Source organism: Balaenoptera ricei, chromosome 19, assembly GCF_028023285.1.
Source record: "Balaenoptera ricei isolate mBalRic1 chromosome 19, mBalRic1.hap2, whole genome shotgun sequence".
NCBI classification, from domain to species: domain Eukaryota; kingdom Metazoa; phylum Chordata; class Mammalia; order Artiodactyla; family Balaenopteridae; genus Balaenoptera; species Balaenoptera ricei.
The window spans coordinates 62058762-62084715 of record NC_082657.1 but is presented as its reverse complement, the minus strand read 5'-3'; the positions used below and the strand labels follow the sequence as shown (position 1 = coordinate 62084715).

General features: G+C 46.5%; 2 protein-coding genes across 3 annotated transcripts in view; one reads left to right on the top strand and one right to left on the bottom strand.

The window, feature by feature from the left end:
* Positions 1-7989, top strand: part of ZCCHC14 (zinc finger CCHC-type containing 14) — a 56928-nt gene extending 48939 nt beyond the window's left edge. For both annotated transcript variants that reach the window (XM_059905885.1, XM_059905884.1), the window contains 5 exons: positions 1284-1375; positions 1682-1809; positions 3063-3203; positions 3288-4751; positions 5896-7989. In XM_059905885.1, coding sequence (XP_059761868.1) covers positions 1284-1375; positions 1682-1809; positions 3063-3203; positions 3288-4751; positions 5896-5951 — 1881 coding nt within the window. In that variant the 3' untranslated portion in view covers positions 5952-7989. The remainder of the gene's footprint in view (positions 1-1283; positions 1376-1681; positions 1810-3062; positions 3204-3287; positions 4752-5895) is intronic.
* Positions 7990-12979: 4990 nt separating this feature from the next.
* Positions 12980-25292, bottom strand: MAP1LC3B (microtubule associated protein 1 light chain 3 beta). The gene is made up of 4 exons (XM_059904934.1): positions 25126-25292; positions 17773-17828; positions 14178-14284; positions 12980-13227 (listed from the first exon to the last, which is right to left on the bottom strand). The coding sequence occupies exons 1-4, from the start codon at positions 25163-25165 to the stop codon at positions 13053-13055; spliced, it is 378 nt and encodes a 125-aa protein (XP_059760917.1). The 5' UTR covers positions 25166-25292; the 3' UTR covers positions 12980-13052.
* Between the last annotated feature and the right edge of the window lie 662 nt (positions 25293-25954).

Sequence of the window (25954 nt, the reverse complement as noted above, 5' to 3'; positions counted from 1 at the left end):
ATTTGGAGGCTACCTGCAGCTGAAGCAAAAACTGGATCACAGTTGTTTGTAAACAAACAGCTTTCTTAAGATAGCTTGGGGTCTTCCCAAACGAGACGCTCACTGTCTGTGACTGAGGGCTGTGTCTCCAGCAGCCCTTCAGTGGGTAGAGGTAGTGAGTTGTGGGCCCCGCGTCCCCCTTTCTTAGACGCCCCTCAGCATAGCCTTTTACAAGAGCCCAGTGCAGAAGGGGTGTCTGATTACCTGCCTGCATGTAGGCTCCTAGAGCTAAAGGAATAGATGGATTTTACGTCTTTCAAGCAATCCTACATAGCAGTTATCTTTTACAATACAGTTTTGACAAGGACCATTTTTTCACTGTTAAAAAAATTCTGAAATTTCTTAAGTTTCAGTGTCACTGGTAAAAGTAAATTGGACCTGAATGTGATGTTTGAACTCTGAGCTCCCCCTGCTGGATGAAGTGACTTGGTGCCTTTTATCTCTGCAAACGTTTCGTTTGTCCAAAAATCTGCAATTGAAGAATCTAGAAATCAAGCTTTTACTGCTAATAAAGAACACATTTTAAGTAACTTTTCAATACTCTCAGTTTAGGATTCACAAGTCTTAAAAACAACAGATTTTGCTAACCTTTGTCATGATCAGTTTAAAAAGTTTTAGTGTAATGTATGAGTTGAAAAGGCTAAGATCACAAATCATGTTATGGACCGTTGTGAGAACCAAGTATCATCTTTTTTCTTAGTATGAGGCCAGTGCGTTAGGTCGCCGTTCAGTTTGGATGGCATCTACTTTTCTGGGTCACTGGCTACCCAACAAAGTTGCTGTTGTCCCTAAAATGACCATGATCTCAAGAAAAAAGAGCCACTAAAGAAGACTGCTCCTGTCTGTTGGAGGGAGAGCCCCGGGAGGGGAGACACTTCCACCAGCTGCATCTCTGCAGCAGTTGAGACGCAGAACACTGTCTCAGTCTCCTGCCCGCATAGCACGGACCTTCCAGGTGCCCAATCTTCACCCAGCTGTCACTCGGAGGCCTGTGCTGAAGGCTCAGTGGACACAGCCTGTGACCCTCAGACGCACAATGAGCGTCTTATATTTTGGACCCTGGACACCAAGTCATTTAGCAAGTAAATGTTTCACAGTGTTCCCCAGTCTTTTATTATCTAGTTAAGTTTGATCTGTTTACATATCCTAGAGGTAGAATACGTTTATGAAATTAAACTCCAAGTTCTTTGTTTTCAGAATCCTAATTAATTCTCAAACTTTGTAATTTGTTTCTTCTGTGGAAGTTTCTGAGCCTTACGGAAGAAGATCTAAATAAATTTGAATCCCTCACCATGGGAGCAAAGAAAAAACTCAAGACTCAACTGGAGCTGGAAAAGTGAGTGTGAGATTGTTTATGAAGTGTGTCTTCATTTTAGTTTCTAACATGCGGAACAGATGCTAGGACTTATTACTGCTGATTGCTTATCAAACCTTAATTAATGCTCTTAAAATTCTACAAATGTGGCTTTGGTTTGCTAGGAAGGACCCTTTAGAGTGAATCTGACAAGTCAGAATGCGTTATCTTCCACCCTGGAGATTATTTTGATGGAAATCACCCTTCTTAAGTAGAGACTGTGAAACACGGAGAGGCTCTACAGCAGAACTGAACGCTCGCTTGTTGGTGTGCTTTCCTGTCGCACAGGGAGAAGTCAGAGAAACGGTGCCTGAACCCCTCGGCCCCTCCCCCAGTCAGCAGCAGCGGAGTGGCCCGCGTTCCCCCTACCAGCCACGTGGGGCCTGTGCAGCCGGTGCGAAGCAGCCATGCTGCAGGTGGGTGGGGCCGGGCGCGCCTGGACCCGGGACCCTTCGGAGGAGGGCCAGGCCACAGGTCACGCCCCTTTCCCCTTTCTGTTTTCTAGTGCTTAGAGTTACTTTTCACTATTTTAGTTTATTTTTAAATTAATTAATTAATTAATTTATTTATTTAACTTTTGGCTGCGTTGGGTCTTCGTTGCTGCGCGTGGGCTTTCTCTAGTTGCGGCGAGCGGGGAGCCACTCTTCGTTGTGGTGCGCGGGCTTCTCATTGCGGTGGCTTTTCTCGTTGCAGAGCACGGGCTCTAGGTTCGTGGGCTCAGTAGTTGTGGTGCATGGGCTTAGTTGCTCCGCGCCATGTGGGATCTTAGTTCCCTGACCAGGGCTTGAACCCGTGTCCCCTGCACTGGCAGGTGGATTCTTAACCACTGAGCCACCACGAAAGTCCCCAGATTGGGACTTTTCCGTTTCCATTTTCTCGTACTTAAGAGTTACTTTTCATTATTTTAGCTTTTATAGTTCCTGCGACAGGAAAATAGAAGGGACGTTTGGGTTAGAAGCTGGAGACTGGTGACTCGCCTGAAGTGGTTTGGGCAAAAGCATTAGACCCAGAAACTGCTCTGGTGAAAGGGAAAGAGTAGGAAGTATGCGAAATAGATGAAAACCTCTCCCCCGACCATGGCAGGTGTGGAGAGGTGGCTTTAGGCCGTTGCCCTGCAGGTCCGTCCTGAAGTCCTCGATGCCAAACCACCAGCCTTCCTCCTCTTCTCCCTGCCGTCCTCTCCTCGGTAGGAGGTGGAGGACCACGGTAACAGCTGCTCTGCTGTTTTCCTCATGCACTAGAAACATCAAGAGTGACAGTAAACCAGGAAGAAAAAATGTCAGTGCATCTTTTCAGTGCTTATTTGACTGAAAAGGTCTTAGGTCCCTGGGCCTCAGAAAACGGAGGTCTCTGTTTGTGGAGGGCGGCTGCTGTAGCACCCGGTGGCTTGGGGGTCCTTTTCCTGTCCTTCAGCGTTTGCTTGGGGAGGCTGAGAGCACGGCCACGTGTGCGTCTGCCGCCTGGCGAGCTTGTGAGCCTCAGCCCTGTACGAACAGGGACAGGATGGGACCTGGCTCCTTGGGATGGCTGTGAAGATGAGCACGATAGGCATGCATGCGGGTGGGAGAGGAGGGCGCAGTCGACGCTGGCTGGCACAGCCCCCGTCGGCGTCCCGTGGCTCGGGGACCTCGGTGCCGCCTTTGGACTGTCACCTGTCGCTTGTCCGCAGCGCTGCGGGTGGAGGTGGAGCAGCCCCCTCACCAGACGGCCCGGGAAGGCAGCTCCTCCGAGTGCTCCAGCTCCTCGCCCAGCCCGATGGGCGTGCAGGCCCGGGAGGAGAGCTCGGACAGCGCGGAGGAGAGCGACAGGCGTAAGGACGCCCCGCGTGGCTCGCGCTCTGCTGCCCCCGCCCTGGCCTGGGGAAGCTGTGCTGACGCTGTTCCCACCCCTCTAGGTGTGGAGATCCACTTGGAGGGCTCTGACAAGGAGAAGCCTGTGATGCTGCTGAACCACTTCACTTCAAGTTCCGCCAGGCCCACAGCCCAGGTCCTCCCCGTGCAGAACGAAGCAGGCTCCAACCCGTCGGGCCACCACCCGCTGCCCCCGCAGATGATGACGGCGGCCTCGCACATCGCGCCCATCCGGATGCTGAACTCTGTGCACAAGGCGGAAAGGGGGGCCGCGGACATGAAGCTCCTCTCGTCCTCTGTGCACTCGCTGCTGTCTCTCGAGGAGCGCAGTAAAGTCTCTGGACCAAGAAGCGGCATCAAAGTGGACAAGAGCTTTGGCAGCACCATGATGGACGTGCTACCCGCGTCCACCCCCCATCAGCCCGTGCAGGTCCTTTCTGGACTCACCGAGAGCAGCTCTGTGTCGCCCACCGTCTCCTTTGGTCCCCGCACCAAAGTCGTCCACGCGTCCGCCCTCGACAGGGTGATGAAGCCGGCACAGCAGCCGGCCCTGGTGGTGGAGACCAGCACTGCTGCCGCAGGGACGTCCAGCACCGTCTTCCATGTGGCTCGGCCACCCATCAAACTTCTGGTGTCTTCATCTGTCCCTGCAGATTCTGCCATCTCTGGGCAAACCTCCTGTTCTGGCAACGTGCAAATAAGTGTGCCCCCTGCCATAATAAACCCTCGGACTGCTCTGTACACAGCCAACACCAAAGCTGCCTTCTCTGCGATGAGCGGTGTGCCCGTGGGCCCCCTGCAGGGCAGCTTCTGCGCAAACAGCAACACTGCCTCTGCCAGTAGCCACCCTGCCACGTCCTTTGCAAACATGGCCACCGTGCCCAGCTGCCCCGCCCCCAGCTCCAGCCCCGCGCTCTCCTCGGTCCCCGAAAGCAGCTTCTACAGCAGCAGTGGCGGCGGCGGCGGCTCCCCCGGGAACCTCCCCGCCTCGGCCCAGAACCACCACCACCACCACCACCATCAGCAGCAGCCAGCGGCACCCCAGCAGCCTGCGCCCGCCCCGCCCCCCGGCTGCGTCGTGTGCACGTCCTGCGGCTGCAGTGGGAGCTGCGGCTCGAGCGGCCTAACTGTCAGCTACGCCAACTACTTCCAGCACCCGTTCTCGGGGCCGTCCGTCTTCCCCTTCCCGTTCCTGCCCTTCAGCCCCATGTGCGGCAGCGGCTACGTGGGCGCCCAGCAGTACGGCGGCGGTGCCTTCCCGGTCGTGCACTCGCCCTACGGCAGCGGCGTGGGCCCCGAGCCCGTGCTGGGCGGCCAGTCGGCCTTCACCGTCCCGCCCGTTCAGAACTTCATGGGGGCGGCAGGTGTCTACCAGGCTCAGGGCTTGGTGGGCAGTAGCAACGGTTCCGGTCACAAGAAGAGCGGGCATCTGTCGTGCTACAACTGTGGGGCCACGGGTCACCGCGCTCAGGACTGCAAGCAGCCGTCCATGGACTCCAACCGGCAAGGTAAAGGCCCCCGAGGCGGAGGGCTCCCGGCACGCGTGTCCTTTCTCTGAAAGGAATAGTCAACTTCCTTTCTTTTTTTTTTTTAAAGCAAGCAAGAAGTGGTTTTTCAAATGCTCTCTGAAAAAGCACGGAACTCCTGATGGGCTGTGCAGCCCCCAGAAGGGCTGCTTTGGTTCTGAGACTGTCTTTGTGATCTCAGCCTGCGCCTCATTTTAGAGTGTGGCTAGCTGGCTGCGGCCCAGTGGCTCCTTGGTCTGTTATCTTGTGCCACGTGACTGGGGAGCAAGCCTGGGTGATGTAGTGCCACCGCCGGTGTTTAACTGAGAACCGAGGGCGTGGCATGTGAGTTCAGGCGCTACAGGTGGAACTCGCTGTCCCCGCTTCTCTTCCCCCGTCTAGAGTGGCAGTGGCCGTGGCCGTGGGTGTTGTGTGGCGGCTACGTGGTGTCCTCACTCCCTGTGCTGCATCTTCTTCCTTCCCCCTTTGCTACTCTTTCTTGTCTCCTTTAGTCAAGTGTGTGTCTGCTGTCGTTACCACACCAGGTTTGTTCTTGCTGTTTTTCTTGGAAAGATTAGGCTGGGCATTGGGAAAACTGGTCCCAGCCCGCAGCTGCTCACGGTGCGACCTTGGATAGTCAGCCACTTGCTTTCTGGAGACTTTTGAGGGTTGTTCCAGACCTGCCTGTGCCCCTTAGTCACCTGGAGAGCTTTACAGACAACTTGGAATCAGGTCTGGTGGCAGGTGGAGTGACTGTGGGCTGTGCCGCCCCCCCCCCGCTCCGCATTGATAGAGGTGGTGCTGCATCTCCTGACGCAGCGAGCCCAGAGGCCCGTGGTGGCGGCCAGGCCTCCCTTGCCCTGTCCCAAGGAAGGGGGCCAATTCTGTGCTGTCTGAGCTCCCAAAGAATGAAGAAACAGACTGGGAACTCTTCAGTCTTTTTCACCCCTTCTCGGATTTGATAAACTTGTTAAGATAACGTCCAGTCTGTGGGGTGGAGCCAGGGGAGTTGGGAGTGGTCAGAACAGGTGGTCTAGATTTCCAGCACCCACATCTTGACCAGTGACTCTGGAAATAACTTTGGACAGATCATGGCAGTAATTCTATGGTGATTCAAATTTGATCTCTTTTTTTTCCCCCTCTCTAGGTACTTTTAGGTTGAAATATGCCCCTCCAGCAGAAAGTCTGGACTCCACAGATTGATATTTTTCTCTGGCAACAGAACACTATTAAGCCATGGAGACCTAAGGAAAATTAAATACAAAACTGAGAAGTCTAGTTGCTGTTGAGCTCAATATTTTTAATCCAAAGGTGCTTTACTTTACTAGACTGGATAGAAAACCTAGCGTAGGAATGCATCAAACTCAGTTTTATTGCCAAAATCCTAGACGGGAGCTTGATGTCAGGACTGGCCTAGTGGGTGTCTCCACTGTGGGTGAAAACTGGCCACCTCCACCCTTGGCTGCAATGCAGAGACCTCCCGTCTCCTGAAGAGCATTGCCGTAATTGGTCCTTCTAGGCTCACACGTAATTCCAGGGCAGCTACGTGAGGTTGGATTCGAGAACTGAAGGTCGGAGTTCTCCAAGTGGAGTTCTACCAGTCGGACTCTTGACACCCCTGGTGAGGGAAAATGTCGCCTTTGTTTTGTTCTGTTCTGTTCTGTTTTGTTCTTAAAGTGGTTAGGCACTAATCTCTGGGCTTTTTAAGGATTGCACTACCGAGGAATGTAAACCGATGTCAATCTCTGCAGTTCTGGGAGACAAACTCCCTGAGACCAGTCAGTGCAAGACGCTCAGAGAATCCGTTTTTAGAGTCCGCACCAGCAGGCTACATGATTTAGTACACAACAGAGATTTTAGTATTTCCTTCCCTCCTTAAAAGCACTTGTAGCAGTTTCAGGGTTGTCTTTTTTTTTTTTTCCTGCAAATAAATTTAAACTACATTATTAAGTAGAAATAGCTACTTGCAACAACTTAATTTCTAAAAGGGTCCAAGTCCCAGAGAATCCCTAGTAGTCAAAGCTTGGAGGACACCTTCCTTCCCAGCCCTTCAGAGCTTTGAGTCCTGTCGTCTTCCACCACGAAGGAACTCTGGCAGAGACGCGATAGCAGCACACCTCGTGAGCGGCACTGACGGATGCTGCACGTCCTTAGCCAAGTTTGCAAGTTCTTTTATCTCCCATGGACCCCAAGGACCCCAAGGCTCACTGCTAATGGATTCACACTTGAGACAGACATTTCAACAACAATAATACAGTCCTGTAATCTCTGAGCAAACGATTTGAAATTTTCTCCTGTCAACTTCTTTTGTATTAGGCTGTGTATCAATAGTTAGTTCCGTTAAAAAATTACCTGGAAAACTACAATAGAAAGTGGTAAGACTCTGAAAGAGAATACACTGACAGGACAGAGCTACAAGATCTGCAGAAGTCTAGTTTTACCAAGGTGGGAAATAAAGTCCACCACACAGCTCTCAATTTCACCCCGTTGCAATGAGAGCTTTTGGTCCGAAAGGGACTTAAAGCTTCAAGGCTAAAGGGAATTTTCTGCTCAAACAATATTGTTTTAAATGCTAAAGCCTTCAATATTAAAATATTGATTGGTAAGGTCTTGCCCAGGGATTTTCCAGTTGAATATTTATTTAAAAAAAGAAAATCTCAATACTCAGACCACTCTTAAAATGGGACAATCAGCCTCATGTAAAATTGGTGTAAATCAAAAATACCCTAGAATTTGAGGCATTGTGATGTAAGGCTTCAAATTTTGAGATCCGTTTCCTGCTTCATGGAAACTAAAGCAGAAAGTTGTTACATTTTTTTATGAAAGGCTTTTAGTAGAGTTTTTAAGAGTTTTATTTTAGTAGGGTTTTATTTCTATGCAATGCAGAATTGACAGACCTCTGTATTCTTCTCTCTCTTCCTGGTACACAGTATTACATACAGTTTTGAAGTAATGATGATGCTTACAACAGCATTTTGGGGGAGTGTTACATTGATCTCTTAAATTATAAACACTACAAAATGTCAAAATTACGAGAACTGACACAACTTTGCCTTAAAGAGTACTAGACTGGAACTTGTCATATTATGTTTAAGGAAGACTTAGAGTGTTCATTGATGTTTACGATTTTAATATTTCTGAGGGCCGTTACAGTGGCCTGGATATGTGCTGAAAGCCAAACTTTTAAAATTTTTGGTTTTTTAAACAAAGAACTATTTTAAATAAATCCTATTTCAACACAGTGAAATTGTTGAAAACTGTCTCATAACAAAAGAAAAAAATCATATTTAGGTTTTTTGTTTTAGTGCTCAGTATTGGGGAATGAAAGTGTGTCTGTTGTTACCCTTATAACTGTTTTGATAAATATTAGAGGTTAGCGTTAAATACGACAAAAAATTAAAACGAACTTCAATTTGAAGTATGACATTCAAATTGAGGGAAGTAAGTTCAGACATTGTGTGGCTGTGTTCCAGTCATCAGAGGTCTTAGAGAAACTTCCAGCTGTCTTTGAAAGTGCATGTGCAGAGTGACGTCTCCAGTGAGGCCATTCCGAGTTGAGAATGGTAAAACGTAAATGTGAGACACCAGGACACAAAGCATTCAGCTGCCGCTCCGTGAGACCTCTTCCCAGGTGAATCCCATACTTGAACTTGGGAATATTTGCTAGCAGTATTCTCTGATGAAATTTCTCTCCAGAAGCAACCACAGTCAGTGAGCCTAAAGACCATTTGGCATTTCCTCAGAGGACGTCCTCATCAGCTAGAAACAACAGATCAGACTGACCCTTTCAACTACTTAACTATTTTCCTGAAATTGTGGGCTCCGTTTCCAAATGCTGTGGCAACCAGGTAGGTGTGGCACCAGCCACTTTGCTCTGTGTAGTCTGTCATATTTTAAAGTTTCTAACCCCATTTTTTATCTCCAAGAATGGGGAAAGTGGAATGTACAGATTGAAGTAGAATACAACGTTGGGATAAAACACTAATCTTTTTTTTTTTTTTTTTAAAGCAGAACACTCAATTTTCTACCTTATTTTCTAATTTTTATTTTATGATAATATTGAACATTGGAAAGTGTATAAATGTTAAAAACTTCTAATTGCTAAAGAGCACTGAGAAAATGGGAGCTGGCACTTAGAATAGACAAAGCTATTTTCTTGAAAGCGGACACGTGATTGGGTATTTTAAAAAACCAGCATCATTTATAACCTCCAAAAAATTACACGAGTCACCTTGTTAATATAGTAGTTAGTAGGTTCAGTATTTTAATTCACTATTTAGAATTCTAGGTCCTTAATCGCAAGAAGTCCACCTAGTTAGTTTACACTGCACACTGCGTATGGAGATGCATAGCGGGTAGTAACTTTGCCTGACGTTATGCAGCTGTAACGCGGTCCTGTCTGAGCACAGGCTGACCGAGGCGTACATCTATCCACTCACTGCAGTGTTGCTAGCGAGCACTTGCTGAGCAGGAAGTGGGTTGCACCCTCCTCGCTCCCTGTCGTCGTCCCTCTTCCTGCTTCCGTGGTGGCTTATTTGATGCCTTGCTAGTTTTACACACTGATAACTGATGGCGTTACATGTTTAAGTCTTAAAGGTTGTAAGGGAAACCGTGACCCTGCTCAGCTCGACCACCCGTCCCAGTGGATGGGCCTGTGGAACCTGAGCGGGTTGGCCGTCCTTTCCAAAGTGCAGATGACTCCCGAAGAATGAGGCAGGGGACGTTTAAAGCCATGGGTTCTGAAGAGGCTCAATTACTGAAAAGTCCCGAGGTTCTGAATCAAAGTGAGTTATCTTTAATCAACACTCGCAAACTACGTACTGTGCTGGTTGAGGCCAAAGGTCAATGTTACTACACTGTTATTGGATGGAGGGGCGCGCCTGCCAGGTCACCCCGGTGTTAAGAAGCCCCTCACATGCGTAAAGTTCTTAGATGCACAAAGACAGGCTTTGGTACTGAAACTGAAGACCTCGTGTACACTCAAGAATCTTCACAGCTTCTATTGGACATATTTTCTTTTTAGGAATGAAGGAAAATTCTCCCATTTTTGAGCCATTCTTTTATGTCAATTCTACAAAATTGCATGTAACTTTATAAATATTTTTAAAAGATATAGTTTTGTAAATATTTAATATTCTGCTAATTTGATTTTGAATTGTAAATGTCAAGTATTCTGTTTTTGGGGTTTTTATGTTTTATTATACTTTGTTAAAAAGGAAAAATTGTACATTTTTAGAATGTTTTTATGAGTCAATTTAATGTACTGAAAATAAAAATGAAAAAAAAAGAGCAGTTTCTTTTTTTTTTTTTTTTTTTTTTTTTAATTTTAATTTTATTTATTTATTTATTTTTGGCTGTGTTGGGTCTTCGTTTCTGTGCGAGGGCTTTCTCTAGTTGCCGCAAGCGGGGGCCACTCTTCATCACGGTGCGCGGGCCTCTTCACTATCGCAGCCTCTCTTGTTGCGGAGCACAGGCTCCAGACGCGCAGGCTCAGTAATTGTGGCTCACGGGCCTAGTTGCTCCGTGGCATGTGGGATCTTCCCAGACCAGGGCTTGAACCCGTGTTCCCTGCATTGGCAGGCAGATTCTCAACCACTGTGCCACCAGGGAAGCCCGAGCAGTTTCTTTTTACTAGGTCTTTGTCTCATAGAGGATGAAGCACACATCCTTTCAAATCACGATCCTCCAAACTAGGGAGTCCGTCCTTTCCGCCTTCTTCCCAGCATTACAAAAGGGACACCTGGTCTTAAATCCATTTTCTATCAATCAGGTTTCCTAGGTTTTTAAAAAATGTCCTTGCTGTGAAAAGAAATGTGAATTGATTTGGGGTTGGATTAAAGATGTTCCAGCTCTCAGGTACCCGTGAACAATCAAGGTTATTAGCATTACTAGATCAAGTTATCCTTTGGATGTTTCCAAACTCGTGGTGAATGTGCCCTGCCATCTAAGGCCACGTCCTCTCTGGACTTGGGCTGGTGCTCTGCTCGCCCAGGACTGCGGTGCTATCCTGAGCAGTGCCAGGCCCCAGAGGGAGAATTCTGGGGCTTCTTCCCCAGCAGGAGTCCCCATTTTCTCTTGGTCTTGTCGTCAGACCTGTGGTTACCCGGAGGAAAACGTGCACACGGTTCTCGGACTGGTCAGGGCCCCTGTCAGGTAAGTAGCATCAGGAGACACAGCTGGCCACTCCTGGCACCTGCTAGCAGCCCCTCTGTTTGGTCACTTCCAGGGCCTCTGAGGGCGGAGGGCATGTGCGCATCTGCTGTTTGTACTGTACGCGGCTCCCCACATGGCCACCTCAGGTACCACGTGCCGCATAACGCCCCACACACTCTCAGTACTTCCCGTGTTACACTTTTGTTCATTTAGAGCAGGTTTTCAAGTGCCTGTTCCCACAAAACAGGTAGGTCGCTCCCCCGTCCCTTCTCCCCATACTTTGTGGCACATCTGTACCTCTAAGAGAATTGAGTTTTTTGAAGGCAGGACCTTGACCAATGCGAGCCAGGCGCTCATGACAAGGCAGAGACCTTCAGAGGTGGGTGTCCCTCCACCCTGGCACAGTGAAACCAGCCTCAGCACTCCTCATTAGAAAGGATATTACCCACTTGGCTTTGGATGGTGTAGACTGCAAGTCTCAAATACTAATCCATTAAACTGAACTTTGATGACAGTTTTTAATTGTGCCTTTATTCACCTTAGTTCGTTAAAAATGTACTTGTTTTAAAGATCCTATAAATAGGGTAACCACCCACTAATGTGGGATATAAGTAAGTCACCCCTCTCAGCGTGGTACTTTGTCTTTAAAAAGCAGAGTTTCTTAAAGGAATCTTATCGATCACATAGTAGTTACAAGAATGTCATATAATGATGTATACAATCTAAACAAGACAGGCTAATTAAGAATTTACATAATGTAAAAATATACATATTAAAAGTTAGCCACGTAGACAGATGCATGCTGACTGGGGTTGAGGGCCCGTATGCAGTAATACTGCTTTTTCTTCCTCAGTTACAATAAATAACTGCCACTCACAGATACAAGTTTTCCACACACATCTAAATACACCAGGGTAAATAAATGGTGGCCTGCCACATGCACAGTCTCAAGTGGGTCTGTGATCCTTCTGTGATAGCTCTCACAAAAACAGTGTATAGTGAACCCCATGCAGGTAGTAGGAAGCACTGGTTATTTATTCTAGTTGGACTTTGAAAATGCTTAACGTTTGACATTAATATCTGTAAAGAACATGTTTCCTTTTGCTACTTTCAAAACTGACATGCACATGGAGTGGGGGAATTTTGAGGACTGCTTGACCTAACAGTGATAACTGAAATACCCTTAAAGATGCTTTTTAATAACATATTTTAGTCACACACTTAACGTAAAACACGGATCATCTACAGCTTTAAGCCAAAAGGTTGAGGAAGTGTATCTGAATTTTAATGCTTTTTGTTTCAGTATCCTGTAGCTTTCTACCTTTGTCCCAAAGAATGAAACCCATGTAACTGCTTGTTTATTTACCAAAGCAGGCACTATTTTGAGCTCTTAAGAGAATAGTCAAAACAAAAAAAATGTCATTCTCTTTCTCTAGGTCTTTTGAGAAACCTGACCAAAATTATAAATTATTCAAGGTTCCTGTTGAGCAGTGGTATTTTTCTGCATTACTGTCTAGAGAACAAACCAAATGAAGACTTCATGACAAGAGCACTGATGTGAAATACGCCTATTAGCAATCAGGAGCCCTGGGCAGCAGCTCCGCTTGCTTATTTCCTATCACCCCCGGCCACCCTGCTTTCTGCCAGCTGTTACGGCAAATGGGCTGGGGGTGCGGGGTGGCTGTGCCTTACAATTTAGGCTTAAAGATGCTCTTAAGGAGATTTCTCTAGTTGAGTAGAAACCCTTCTATAAAAAGCTGGCAGGTTCTGTGAACCCAGAGAGAAGACTGAATGTCTCTCTGAATGCTCAAATTGCAAGTTCCTTTTGGGGGAAAAACATTAAAATAACTTGAAGGTCTATTTTACTGGCAACTTAGAATGCAAAGTATTTTATTTTTAAACTTCTAAATTTGAAAACAAGACAGCCTAGGTTAAATAATGAAGTTTCCCAAAGCTGAATGTGCTCATGTGGAGCTCAGTTTTTCTGCCTGAAGTACAAAAAAACAACTTCCTAAAAACTCCTAGGCAGGAACACTACTACTGTTTTGATGATCTGTGATTAGGTGAACTGATCAATCTCAGTTGGTAACATCCCTTTTTTATTCCTTGGTAAGGGTTTAAATTCTAGAAGAGACACATTTTTTTTTAGTCTTACACAGACAATTTCATTCCAAAAGTCTCCTGAGAGGCGTATACCATATACAGGAATCCATCTTCATCCTTCTCGCTTTCATACACTTCACAAATTGGCGTGGACACACTCACCATGCTATGTCCATTCACTAACAGGAAGAAGGCTTGATTAGCGTTGAGCTGTAAGCGCCTTCTGTTGAAAGAAAACATGTGAAGAAATAGTGATACATCAATACCTAGGGAGAATGTGTAAAAAATATCACCCACCCGGAATCAATATAAAAGTATAAAGATTTTGTAAACGCTACTTCTGGCAAAATGAAATATATGCCTCACTGACGATGACTTGAATATTTCTTCTCATAAAACACAGGATGTTTTCTACGACTATATGCGTGGTAAGTATTAATGATAATCCTTGCTAGATCATTCTTACTACTTTCCTGAGGCCAGTTTTATTTATTTATTTTGCTAATTATTTATTTGTTTTCGGCTGCGTTGGGTCTTTGTTGTGGTGCGCGGGGCTTCTCGTCGCGGTGGCTTCTCTTGTTGCGGAGCACGGGCTCTAGGCACACGGGCTTCAGTAGTTGTGGTGCACGGGCTCAGTAGTTGTGGCTCGTGGGCTCTAGAGCGCGGGCTCAGTAGTGGTGGTGCACGGGCTTAGTTGCTCCGCGGCATGTGGGATCTTCCCGGACCAGGGCTTGAACCCGTGTCCCCTGCACTGGCAGGCGGATTCTTAACCACTGCGCCACCTGGGAAGTCCTGAGGCCAGTTTTAAAACTAGTATGCTATCTGAGTAGCCACCAGTGTCTAATGTGATAAAAATAGTTCAAAATATAATTTACAAACTAAGATCTAAGCTGATGCAATTTATTACCATTGGACCACATCTACATTCTCTTAACTTATTTTCCTATATAAAACTTTTCTAATTAAGAGACATCTACATAGATGTTATGATGAAAGGATCAGAAGGGACTTGAGATCCAGCAGGTATGAAATAGAAAAACTCAGAAATGAAATGTCTTACAGTTTTATTAAGTTGCATAGATTTTTATCAGAGCTAGACTGAAGATTTATCTGTAAGCCTGATCAAGAATGAGAAGTTACCCAAAGAAATAAAGTAAAAAGATGATTCAATACCTAATTATCTTGATGAGCTCACTCATGTTGACATGATCAGGCACCAGGAACTTTGTTTTATCCAGGACTGGCAGCTGCTTCTCACCTTTGTATCGTTCTATTATTACCTAGAAAAGAAGCCAGAAAAGTGATTTAAAAATAGCCGTTAAGGGCTTCCCTGGTGGCGCAGTGGTTGAGAGTCTGCCTGCCAATGCAGGGGACACGGGTTCGAGCCCTGGTCTGGGAAGATCCCACATGCCGCGGAGCAACTAGGCCCGTGAGCCACAGCTACTGAGCCTGCGCGTCTGGAGCCTGTGCTCCGCAACAAGAGAGGCCGCGATAGTGAGAGGCCCGTGCGCCGCGATGAAGAGTGGCCCCCGCTTGCCGCAACTGGAGAAAGCCCTTGCACAGAAACGAAGACCCAACACAGCCATAAAATATAAAAATAAATAAATAAATAAAATTAAAAAAAAAAAAGAGTTGATGATTATCATTTTAAAAAAAAATAGCCGTTGACAATGAAAAACCGATAAAATACTTCCTGTGTTGTAGCTGGCACATGCCAAAATGGGGTTTAAAACAGCACTTTTGTTCCTTATGAAATATGGTGCACAAGACAACATGGCTGCCATCAGGGAGGGGCAAGGTAGCCCTGAGGTGGGGGAAGAAACTTTGCTATAAATTCTGTTATTTGGAACCATGAAAATATACTACCTAGTCAGAAAAAGACCCCAAGCCTTATAACAGCAGAGACGCTGGGTACCAGCTTTAAGTGTAAAGATCTGAATCTATGCCAATACTACTATCACAATTTCCTGTGACATGACAAGAGTCTTTTAATAAAACTTTTATTAAAAGTGTAAGTAAGATCTTAACTCTGGGGCTTCCCTGGTGGCGCAGCGGTTGAGAATCCGCCTGCCAATGCAGGGGACACGGGTTCGAGCCCTGGTCTGGGAAGATCCCACATGCCACGGAGCAACTAGGCCCGTGAGCCACAACTGCTGAGCCTGCGCGTCTGGAGCCTGTGCTCCGCAACAAGAGAGGCCGCGATAGTGAGAGGCCTGCGCACCGCAATGAAGAGTGGCCCCCGCTTGCCACAACTAGAGAAAGCCCTCACACAGAGGCAGAGACCCAACACAGCCAAAACTAAATAAATAAATTAATTAAAAAAAAAAAAAAAAAAAAGATCTTAACTCTGGTAATAGACTCAAATCCTAAGTAAATATTTGAGAAGCAGAGACCATGATTAGCTGGTCTGGAGATAACTTTTTTTTTTCTGCAGAAGTCTCGAAGATCCTGCCATTTTGATAAAATATCCTTGATATTTTTAAAATGAGTTTTAAAAGAATCTTGAACTATGCAGGGAACAAAAATAGTTCCACATTTATGACTTGAAATAAATCCATTAGCTCCTTGCCATACTTCCTCCTTTCCATAAAGGAAAAAATTTTTTCTAGTTCTAAGCCACTTTATGTAGGCTCTGACAGCAAACTGGTGACTGCCCTTGAGCCTCAATACTACCTATTTACTGAGCACCACAGACATCCTTCTCCACATATAGCAATTCTTTACCCTGTCATGACAATGAGAAGTTGTAAGATAGGAATGGAAAATCTTTAGAAGAGGGAAAAATGCTTATATGTACATTGTTGCACTGCATGGGGCCTACGTGAGGTTCTGTGTAAGGCCAAGTCAAGCTGTCATCACCTTCCTTGGTAAGATCAATAGCTTTATCTATGAGGTGTGTTCAGAACATGGTATCTACAAGTATGAATGTGACTTCTGTAAAAAACCTAAAACTACTAGCAGAAAAGATGGCTGTAAATATACGCAGATATTCACATTTCAGAAGGAGGCTATGGAACAAATACTGGCCAACTGTTGGGCTATCTGTTTCCAGTGACTGACGAGCACCTGCTAGCAGACACACACAGCAGGTACTCAAAAGTGAAGAAGAACCTTAAAATTAAGGAAATTACCCAGAAGCCTCATCCCCAGGCCGTATGTTGGCCCTGAGTGTGAAGACAGACTGAAATTTCCAACCAGTCCAAGAAACATACCTTCTAACTACAGAATCCTACAGTCATGACACTGCTGAGCAGACCCATCCTATTCTCCCTTCTGTGCACCTCACAACCCCAACCCACAGATCTTCCCATCTTCTTTCCCCCCACTTTGGTATGAGATGATCAATCAGAAAGCCAACCATGAAAGCTTCTGCAGAATTTAGCAGTGGAGTTTCTTTGGAAGTGTGGTCTGTAAGAGGTAACAATCATGTCCCCAGAATTATGTAAAATTTTCCAACCACACGGGATGGGATTCTCTTCCCATTCTATAGATGAGGATATGGCAGCTCCTCTCAGAATTTTGGTAATTAGCCCAAGATCACTTAGTAACCTTGAACCTAGGGCCTGAACTCAGCCACTGTCTGAAGCCAGAAGCTCCTTGACCATTTCCCTCTAGACCTAGTGCCTCAGCAGAAACCTATTTAAGGTCCACGACCAAAGGACCCAGGGCACAGGACACTGTTGGCATCTGAGGTCCCTACACATGATAGGAGCAGCATCTTTCCTCCATCTCCTGCAAAGAAATAAAATATAAGGAGAGCCTTCTTTCTCTGGGGCATCAAAGTCAGGCAGCCTGGAATACGCAGTCACATTTAAATCTTGAGGGCTACTGATTTTCCCACAGCAGTAGTCTCTGCTTGCTTCAAAAGAAGGTGGATACCAACTTTCACTGATAAAATACCAACAGATCTAGCCCCTCTATCCCTTCCCCCGCAAGTAAAATACCCTTGATTTGTGAAGTGTGTAACATTAACACAGTAAACTCAGACTTAGGAGGAAACAGAATGTGATTAGATTAAACTGTAGATTAAGGTATCTCCATTCTAGGTCATGAAACTGACACACCAGTTGCATAGCTGAGGATTCCTATAGAAACCCATCAGGTAGGGACTTCCCTGGTGGCGCGGTGGTTGAGAATCTGCCTGCCAATGCTGGGGACACGGGTTCGAGCCCTGGTCTGGGAAGATCCCACATGCCGCGGAGCAACTAGGCCCATGAGCCACAGTTACTGAGCCTCCGCAACAAGAGAGGCCACGATAGTGAGAGGCCCGCGCACCGCGATGAAGAGTGGCCCCCACTTGCCGCAACTAGAGAAAGAGCCCTTGCACAGAAACGAAGATCCAACACAACCATAAATAATAAATAAATAAATAAATAAAAAAGAATCTGCCTGCCAATGCAGGGGACACGGGTTCGATCCCCAGTCCAGGAAGATCCCACATGCCATGGAGCGACTAAGCCCGTGCGCCACAACTACTGAGCCTGTGTGCCTAGAGCCTGTGCTCCACAACGAGAAGCCACCGCATGAGAAGCCCACACACCTCAACGAAGAGCAGCCCCCCCTCGCCGCAACTAGAGAAAGCCTGCGTGCAGCAACGAAGACCCAACACAGCCAAAAATAAACAAACAAATAAATAAAAAATAAATAAATATAAATTTAAAAAAGAAACCCGTCAGGTAGTCGCACATAGCAGCACTGTACTAAAGTTGTATTTAAGCCGTGCTCTCTTCGGCGTACATTAATAACAACTGAAACAGAGACTACCTACCGGGATTTTGGTAGGATGCTGCTCTCGGATAAGTCGGACATCTTCTACTCTTTGTTCTGCAAAGGAAAGGAAGAAACACAGGCATTATTAAGGGCCAAAAATGCAGCTTCTTTCCTGAATTTTTACTGGTGACTTCCATATCTGAATCCCCCTATCCTTAGCTATGGCAGAGCAAAGCAGTAAAGACATCTTCCCTAAAACTGAGAGAAACCAAACACTAATACTTCATACCTGGCAAAGGTTGGTATACAAGATTAACATACAGAAATTGGTTGCATTTCTTTACATTAACAATGAGATATCAGAAAAGGAATGTAAAAAAACTACCTTTTAAAATCACACCAGGGACTTTCCTGGTGGCTCAGTGGTTAAGAATCCACCTGCCAGTGCAGGAGACACGGGTTCGAGCCCTGGTCCGGGAAGATCCCACATGCCGCGGAGCAACTAAGCCCGTGCACCGCAACTACCGAGCCCACGTACCTAGAGCCCGTGCTCTCTGCAACAAGAGAAGCCACCGCAATAAGCCCACGTGCTGCAACGAAGAGTAGCCCCCGCTCGCCACAACTAGAGAAAGCCTGTGCGCAGCAACGAAGACCCAACGCAGCCAGAAAATAAAAAACAAAAAAACACACCTTAGGAATAAAGCTGACCAAGGAGGTGAAAGACTTATACACTGAGAACTATAAAACATTAATAAAAGAAATTAAAGATGATTCAAAAAAACAGAAAGATATCCCATGCCCTTCGATTAGAAGAATATTGGTTTTTTTTTTTTTCCCTTTGGCTGCACAGCATGTGGGATCTTAGCTCCCCGACCAGGGACTGAATGCGCACCCCCTGTATTGGAAGGGCAGAGTCTTAACCACTGGACCGCCAGGGAAGCCCCTGGAAAAATATTGTTAAAGTGGCCATACTACACAAAGCGATCTACAGATTTAATGTGATCCCTATCAAATTACCCATGACATTTTTCACAGAACTAGAACAAATAATCTTAAAATTTATATGGAACCATAAAAGACCCAGAATTGCCAAAGCAATCCTGAGGAAAAAGAGCAAAGCAGGAGGCATAACCCTCCTAGACTTCAGACAATACTACAAAGCTACAGTAACCAAAAGTGTGGTACTGGCACAAAAACAGACATATGGATCAATGGAACAGAGCAGAGAGCCCAGAAATAAACCCACACATCTATGGTCAATTAATCTTCAACACAGGAGGCAAGAATATACAATGGAAAAACGACAGTCTCTTCAGCAAGTGGTTCTGGGAAAGTGGGACAGCTGCATGTAAGTCAATGAAGTTAGAACACAACCCTCACACCATGCACAAAAATAAACTCAAAATGGCTTAAAGGGCTAAATGTAAGAGAGGACAACCATAAAACTCCTAGCTAGAAGAGAGCAGAGGTAAAACATTCTTTGACGTAAATCACTGCAATGTTTTCATAGGTCAGTCTCCCAAGGCAATAAAAATAAAAGCAAAAATAAACAAATGGGACCTAATCAAACTTACAAGCTTTTGCACAGCAAAGGAAACATTAAAAAAACCCCGAAAAGACAACCTATAGAATGGGAGAAAATACTTGCAAATGATGCGACCGACAAGGGCTTAATTGCCAAAATATACAAACAGGTCATACAACTCAACAAAACAAAGAACCCAATCAAAAAATGGGCAGAAGACCTAAACAGACATTTCTCCATAGAAGACATCCAATAGGCACATAAAAAGATGCTCAACATCACTAATTATTAGGGAAATGCAAATCAAAACTACAATGAGGTATCATCTCACACCCGTCAGAATGGCCATCATTAAAAAGTCTACAAGTAACAAATGCTGGAGAGGGTGTGGAGAAAAGGGAACCCTCCTGCACTGTTGGTGGGAATGTTAGCTGGTGCAGCTGCTATGGAGAACAGTAGGGAGCTTCCTCAAAAAGCTAAAAATAGAGCTACCATATGATCCAGCAATTCCACTCCTGGGCATATATCCGAAGAAAACTCTAACTTGAAAAGATACGTGTACCCCTATGTTCGCAGCAGCACTATTCACAATAACCAAGGCATGGAAGCAACCTAAATGTCCATCGACAGAGGAATGGATAAAGAAGATGTGTTACATGCATACAATGGAATACTACTCAGCCAAAAAGAAGAATGAAATAATGCCATTTGCAGCTACATGCATGGACCTAGAGATTATCATACAAAGCAAAATAAGTCAGAAAGAGAAAGACAAATACCATATGATATCAGTTATATATGGAATCTAAAATATGACACAAATGAACTTATCTATGAAACAGAAATAGACTAACAGACGTAGAGAACAGACTTCTGGTTGCCAAGGTGGAGCAGGGTGGGGAGTGCTGGATTGGGAGTTTGGGACTAACAGATGCAAACTACTATATACAGAATGGATAAACAACAAGGTCCTATTTTATAGCACAGGGAACTATATTCAATATTCTGTAATAAACCATAATGGAAAAGAAAAAAGATTCAGTGAGAATGCTGGTACGCCCCTTGCAAATATCTGGCACATAGTAAATGCTTAATAAATGCTAGCTGTTATTAAATAAAAAATGAAATAATGCCATTTGCAACAACATGGATGGACCTAGAGATTATCATACTAAGTCAAGTCAGACAGAGAAAGACAAATATCATATACGGTATCACATGTAAAATCTAAAAAATAATACAAACGAACTTATTTACAAAGGGTCTGGAGAGCTTCCAGGTGGCAGGAGAGTGCAATCACCAAACTCCATGGAGACAGAAGCTCCTGTGCTCAGCACTCTTCCGGACCTTACCACCGCTATGCTTTAATATCCTTTGCAATAATCTGATAATCTAGTAATTAAAGGCTTTTCCTGAGCTCTGGGAGCCACTCTAGTAATTTAATCAAACACAAGGTGATCTTGGGAAACTGATTTATAGCTAGTCAGAGCAACGACCTGTACGTGCAATTAGCCTTTGGTGGGGGGCCGGGGGGGGGGTTGTCAGGTGGGACGGAGCCCTTAACCTGCTGGATCTGAGGCTATCACCAGGTAGTGCTAGAATTGAGTTAAACTGGATGACAACTAGCTGAATTGCTTGTCTGGTGTCAGAAGTGAGCCGCAGTGTTTATGGAGTACTGCAGAGTAGAGAGGACACAAAGGAAGAGTTTTCCTTTCTATCATCCTTAGAACCCCTCTCTATTTCTAGGGGTGTCATGGATACTTCATCATTTCTCTCAGCTCTAAGACCTGTCCCTATGTGGGTCCTACCCAAGAAAAGATGCTCTACCATCTACACTTAGCTATCAGCCATCTTCACAACAAAAACCTCCATCTTGTCAGAGTAGATTTCACGAGCAAGGGGAAATCACAATTAATTCACTGTAGCCAATAAATAATAAGTTTAATATACCCTGAAATGTTTCACATTTAAAAGTTCATCCCCAAAAATGTAAAAGGTACAAGGAATCATTCAGGCATAAGGGGGAGAGAATATTTTATGCAAGGAAAACAGGTTTCTTTTGGTAGGTGGAGCAGGAAAAAACAAAATGGTCTCTAAACGTGGGGCTTCAAAGTCAAACTATAGTGTCAAAAGTTTTCTTTATCTTGATTTATCCCCAAAATATGGTCCAAAAAGGAAGGCAAAAATGATTATTTTCATTAAAGGTGGGACAACAGAGGAAGACAAGTGACTTCCCTAAGGTGAGAAGAGTAGTACCAAAGTCCTGTAGGAATGTCTTTAGCGTCCTGGCCGGTTGTAATGAAAATCCAGTGGTGAGCCCAAAGTGATTAAATAAATATGGTATATGCTGACGCCTAACTCTGAATAGAAGGCTGTTTTCAGAAGCCGACAGTATATTTAACAAAAGCATTACCAGCGCCACTGGATCAAAGGCACATGAGAGCACTTCTTTTACTCAATTATTTTCTCAATGCTGTGATGATCTGTTTATCATTTGCCTTTCTCAACAGACTGCCCCTGGCAGTCAGGGATCCAGCTCTAGTCATGTCTGTATTCCCCCAGGGCTCAGGCTTGTACATGGATGATATACTTCCCCAGATTCCTCTTCCTGTCTCTAAGAACACTTATAAGCCTTACAAAAATAGAGACTAGGAGTCTAAGGTGTCTTACTTGCAAAGATGCTTTGAGATAGATTCCCTAGGGCATTTAAAGTAAGGCTTATATATATTTTCCAGGATTTAGTTCACTGAAGTGGAAGCATAAATATTTTCCCCAATATGCCTATAAATAAAAAACATAAAATGCCATCCATCAGTGAGTGACACAGCTTAAGAGCAGGGAGTGTTACCTAGGTGTTGGCATAAATCTCCTTCTCCAGTCTCCCTGTTACGTAGTTGGAGCTATTTATTCTAGACCATCACATGAACTTCCGAGACATGCAGACCTTTTGTTATTGATGGTGAAGCTTAAGATCTAGGTTTAACATTGACTCTCAGCAGAATGATGTCTAGGAGACAGATGTGTTATTAAACAAACCAGGGCAACCCTAGAAGAAAATGGAGTGAGATTATGACATTTGAGAAGACTGAATCCGAAAATATTTGCTCAAATACAACTTCTGAAGTTCATAAAAGTCTTCAAAACATTTGTAAAGAAACACTATTGCCTCTTGACTCAGAGTGTTGGTCCACGTCACGTACTGGAAATGATGGCTACCTACTGGAGGACAGAAGAATTCCTATCAGAAGGGTACAAGTCCAGACTCTGCCACTAGGTGGACCATGATTTCCACCTCTCAGGGCCCCACCCAGTTTCTCTGGCCACAAAAGGAAGTGGTTGTTTTGGGCGAGCCCTAAGAGTCATCTCAACCCTTTCAACCCTGGTAGAATATATCACAGCAGAGCTAGACTCAATTTTTAATTAACCTAAACTCACTCACTTGGGAAGAGTACTGCTCAAGCTAACTGGGGCTGGTCTTAGGTTCTATAAAAACATATCTCCAAACAACTTATTCCCCTCATTTACTGTGTTACAAATCTCTGAAAATTGTCAGTGCTGATTACCATAATCAGTAGCAAGGAAAGGCAGTAGCCATTAAATGATGTGATATTTTTCTGCAAAATGACTGTTTTTTAAAAAATTATTTTTATTTATTTATTTAGTTGGCTGCGTTGGGTCTTCATTGCTGTGCGTGGGCTTTCTCTAGTTGCGGCGAGCAGAGGCTACTCTTCGTTGAGGTGCGGGGGCTTCTCACTGTGGTGGCTTCTTGTTGCGGACCACAGGCTTTAGGGACGCGGGCCTCAGTAGTTGTGGCACGTAGGCTCAGTAGTAGTGGGTCGCGGGCTCTAGAGCACAGGCTCAGTAGTTGTGGGGCACGGGCTTAGCTGCTCCACGACATGTGGGATCTTCCTGGACCAGGGGTCAAACCCGTGTCCCCTGCATTGGCAGGCGGATTCTTAACCACTGCGCCACCAGGGAAGCCCTGCAAAATGACTATTAAAGAGCCCTTTTAAAAAAAGGGGGGGAGGGGGGTAATCCTAGGAGTTCTTGTCACAAGGAGAAAATTTTCCTTTTTTATTTTATGTATGAGAAGATGCATGTTAGCTGAACCTATTATGGTAATCATTTTACAATATATGTAAACCAAGCCATCATGCTGAATACCTTAAATTTATACAGTGATGAATGTCATTTCTCAATAAAAGTAGAAAAAAAAAGAATCAGAGTCAGGAGACTAGGGACAAAAAAAGGAGGAGTGGGAGTAAAGGTGAACAAAGAGGAAAGCCCACAAATACACTAATGGAGAAAAAAATGAGGCATACCTGCTGGTTTACCCTCAAGGCCACAGGCACCAGGGGAATTCCTTCTAATTCGCTATTTTATTCTCATTTATTCTCACTTTTATTCTAGTTATTCCTCACCTTTCCTACTCTTACCACCTACTCTTCTTGAGCGATTTTTCTAGATAACCTAAAAATACTCTAAGCAAAAAGAAAGTAACTATAGTATCGGTCATGAGAAAATGAGCATCTTTCCCATACAAATGTCCCCAGTTAGCTTTCAATGCCAGAGTCTGTAAGGACAGAAGCCAGATACAATGGCAAATCTGCTCTAAATGCTGTTCTCATGGCTGCATAAAAAGTAAGCAATGTTCATGAGTATCAACTTGAGTTCATGAAAGTCACTAAAGAGAAAATTTCTTAAAAAAAAAAACAAAAAGACACGTCTAAGTTTTGCTAACCAACCGCTTCAAGAGGCTGAAAGGATATGCTCCACAGGTCAACGTGAATTTCATCTGCTGGAGCTTCCAAGGCACAAGAAACAATTATCAATAACGAGATCTACAAAACCATATCCGAGCTCAAGTGAACGCTCGGCTCTTTCTAGACTCCAGGAAACTAGACAAAAGTAGACGAAAGTGATACAGCTCAAGCGCCTAAAGATTAGGGCAGGAAGGAACGCTGGTCCCGCCCTACCCCACCTGGCCTTCCAGGGCTGAGATAAACAAGCCCTACACAGCGATGTGCAAGGAGGCCACGTTGTTATTGCAGAACCGTCTTGCTTAAAGGGAGCACCAATCACTTCCTTCCCGTCGGTTTTGTGGAGGAGTAAATATTGTGAGGGTGTCACCTCCAGTTTCAACCAAATGCCAGCAAGCTAAGCGGGGATTCTAGCCTGAACTGGGAGAGAACGGATTCGCCGCTGCTGTCCAACAATGCTGTCGCAAGCCGGTTAGAAGAGCCACCCACCCTAGCTCTTGTGCCACAAATAGGACCAAGACGTCCCGGCCACGCGGGGCTGCAGGGGAAGGGGCAGGAGTGAGGAGGCGCGGCCTCGGAGTCACTCCTCTCCGCGGAGGTCCTGACGCGTGAAGGGACCATGTGTGACCCGGACGACGCACCAGAAGACGACTGCCTTGCACCCCCGGGGCCACCACTTCGGAGAACCTGTCCCAGCCCTGCGCTCGGGCCAGCCTCCCCTACAAGGAGGGCACCCCCTGCGCGGCTCGCGCTCGTCTCTTCATGGGGACCTAACACCCCAGGGCTGGAGGGCTGACGGGCCCCGAGCCCACAGCCCGCCCGGCCTCCCGGGGCCAAAAGGTGATTCAGCAGCTCCGCGCCAGTGCGCCCTCGGCCCCTCGGCCCCCGCACTCCGGCCCCTCGGGCCCGCAGCCCCCTGGGCCCGGCAGCCCTCGGCCCGTCAGGCCCCCGCCTCGGCCCTTCGGCCACCCGGGCCCGGCCCTCCCGCAGCCGCCGCCTCAGCCCCTCAGCCCTCGGCACCTCGGCCCGTCCGACCTCTCCGGAGCCCCTCCGCCAGGGCCGGCCCCGCCGCCTCGGCCCCTCAGCCTCCCGGCCCTCCGTCAGCGGCCGGCCCCGCGGCACCCACCGAAGGTTCGGCGCTGTTTGAAGGTCTTCTCCGATGGCATGGCGCGGCAGGATGGGCGGGGGCGGCGAGGTGCAGAGTCCCGGAGGCCCCAGGCGGTGGCTGAGACGGCTCCGACTGTGGCGACAGCGACGGCTCTTGTGTTTTCTCAGCCCGCAGCCGCGTCAGGTGACCGGCGCGGCGTCCCGGGAGGCGGGGCCAGGAGCGGGCCGCCGCCGCCGCCGCCATGGCGGGCGTGGCGGAAGCAGGACGAGCGCAGCGCCCGGGGCGGGATCGGGGCTGGCGGGAGTGGGGGAGGCCGGCGGCCCGCGTGGGGAGTGCGAGCCCCGAACCAGGCTGTGACCCGCGGAAACGCGCCGCGCAGACACGCACGGTGCTGCCCCCGCGGCCGAGCTGCCGCGACTCGGCCTCGCTCCTGTTCCCGGTGCCGGTTCTGATGCCTGGTGATGTTTGCACCTGAAAATAAAGGGGTGGTGTGCCCCTGCCTCCTTTGGAGCTGCTGGTGCTTTTCCGCCGGCGGCTTTTTGTGTCTTTGTTTCCGTTGGCTTCCACGTCAAGTATGTCTCAGTTTTCTTTTCTTTTTTAAGGAAACTGTCCACTGGTAACTTCCGGCACACATTGTCCCAACTCGGAAAAGAACCGCAAGTGTATTATTTCAGGTTATGGTCGGTAGAGTCCGGCCCTGGAGAAAGTCCGTGCCCTGGGCTCGGCATCCGGCCTCAGGTAACTCGGGTGGTCGAATGAGCCTGGGCATCACCTGCGCTGACAGGGCGCGGGCCTGCCCACACCTGGCAGGGTTCACTGCCTTTCATTCGTCTCTGCTGGTCTCAGA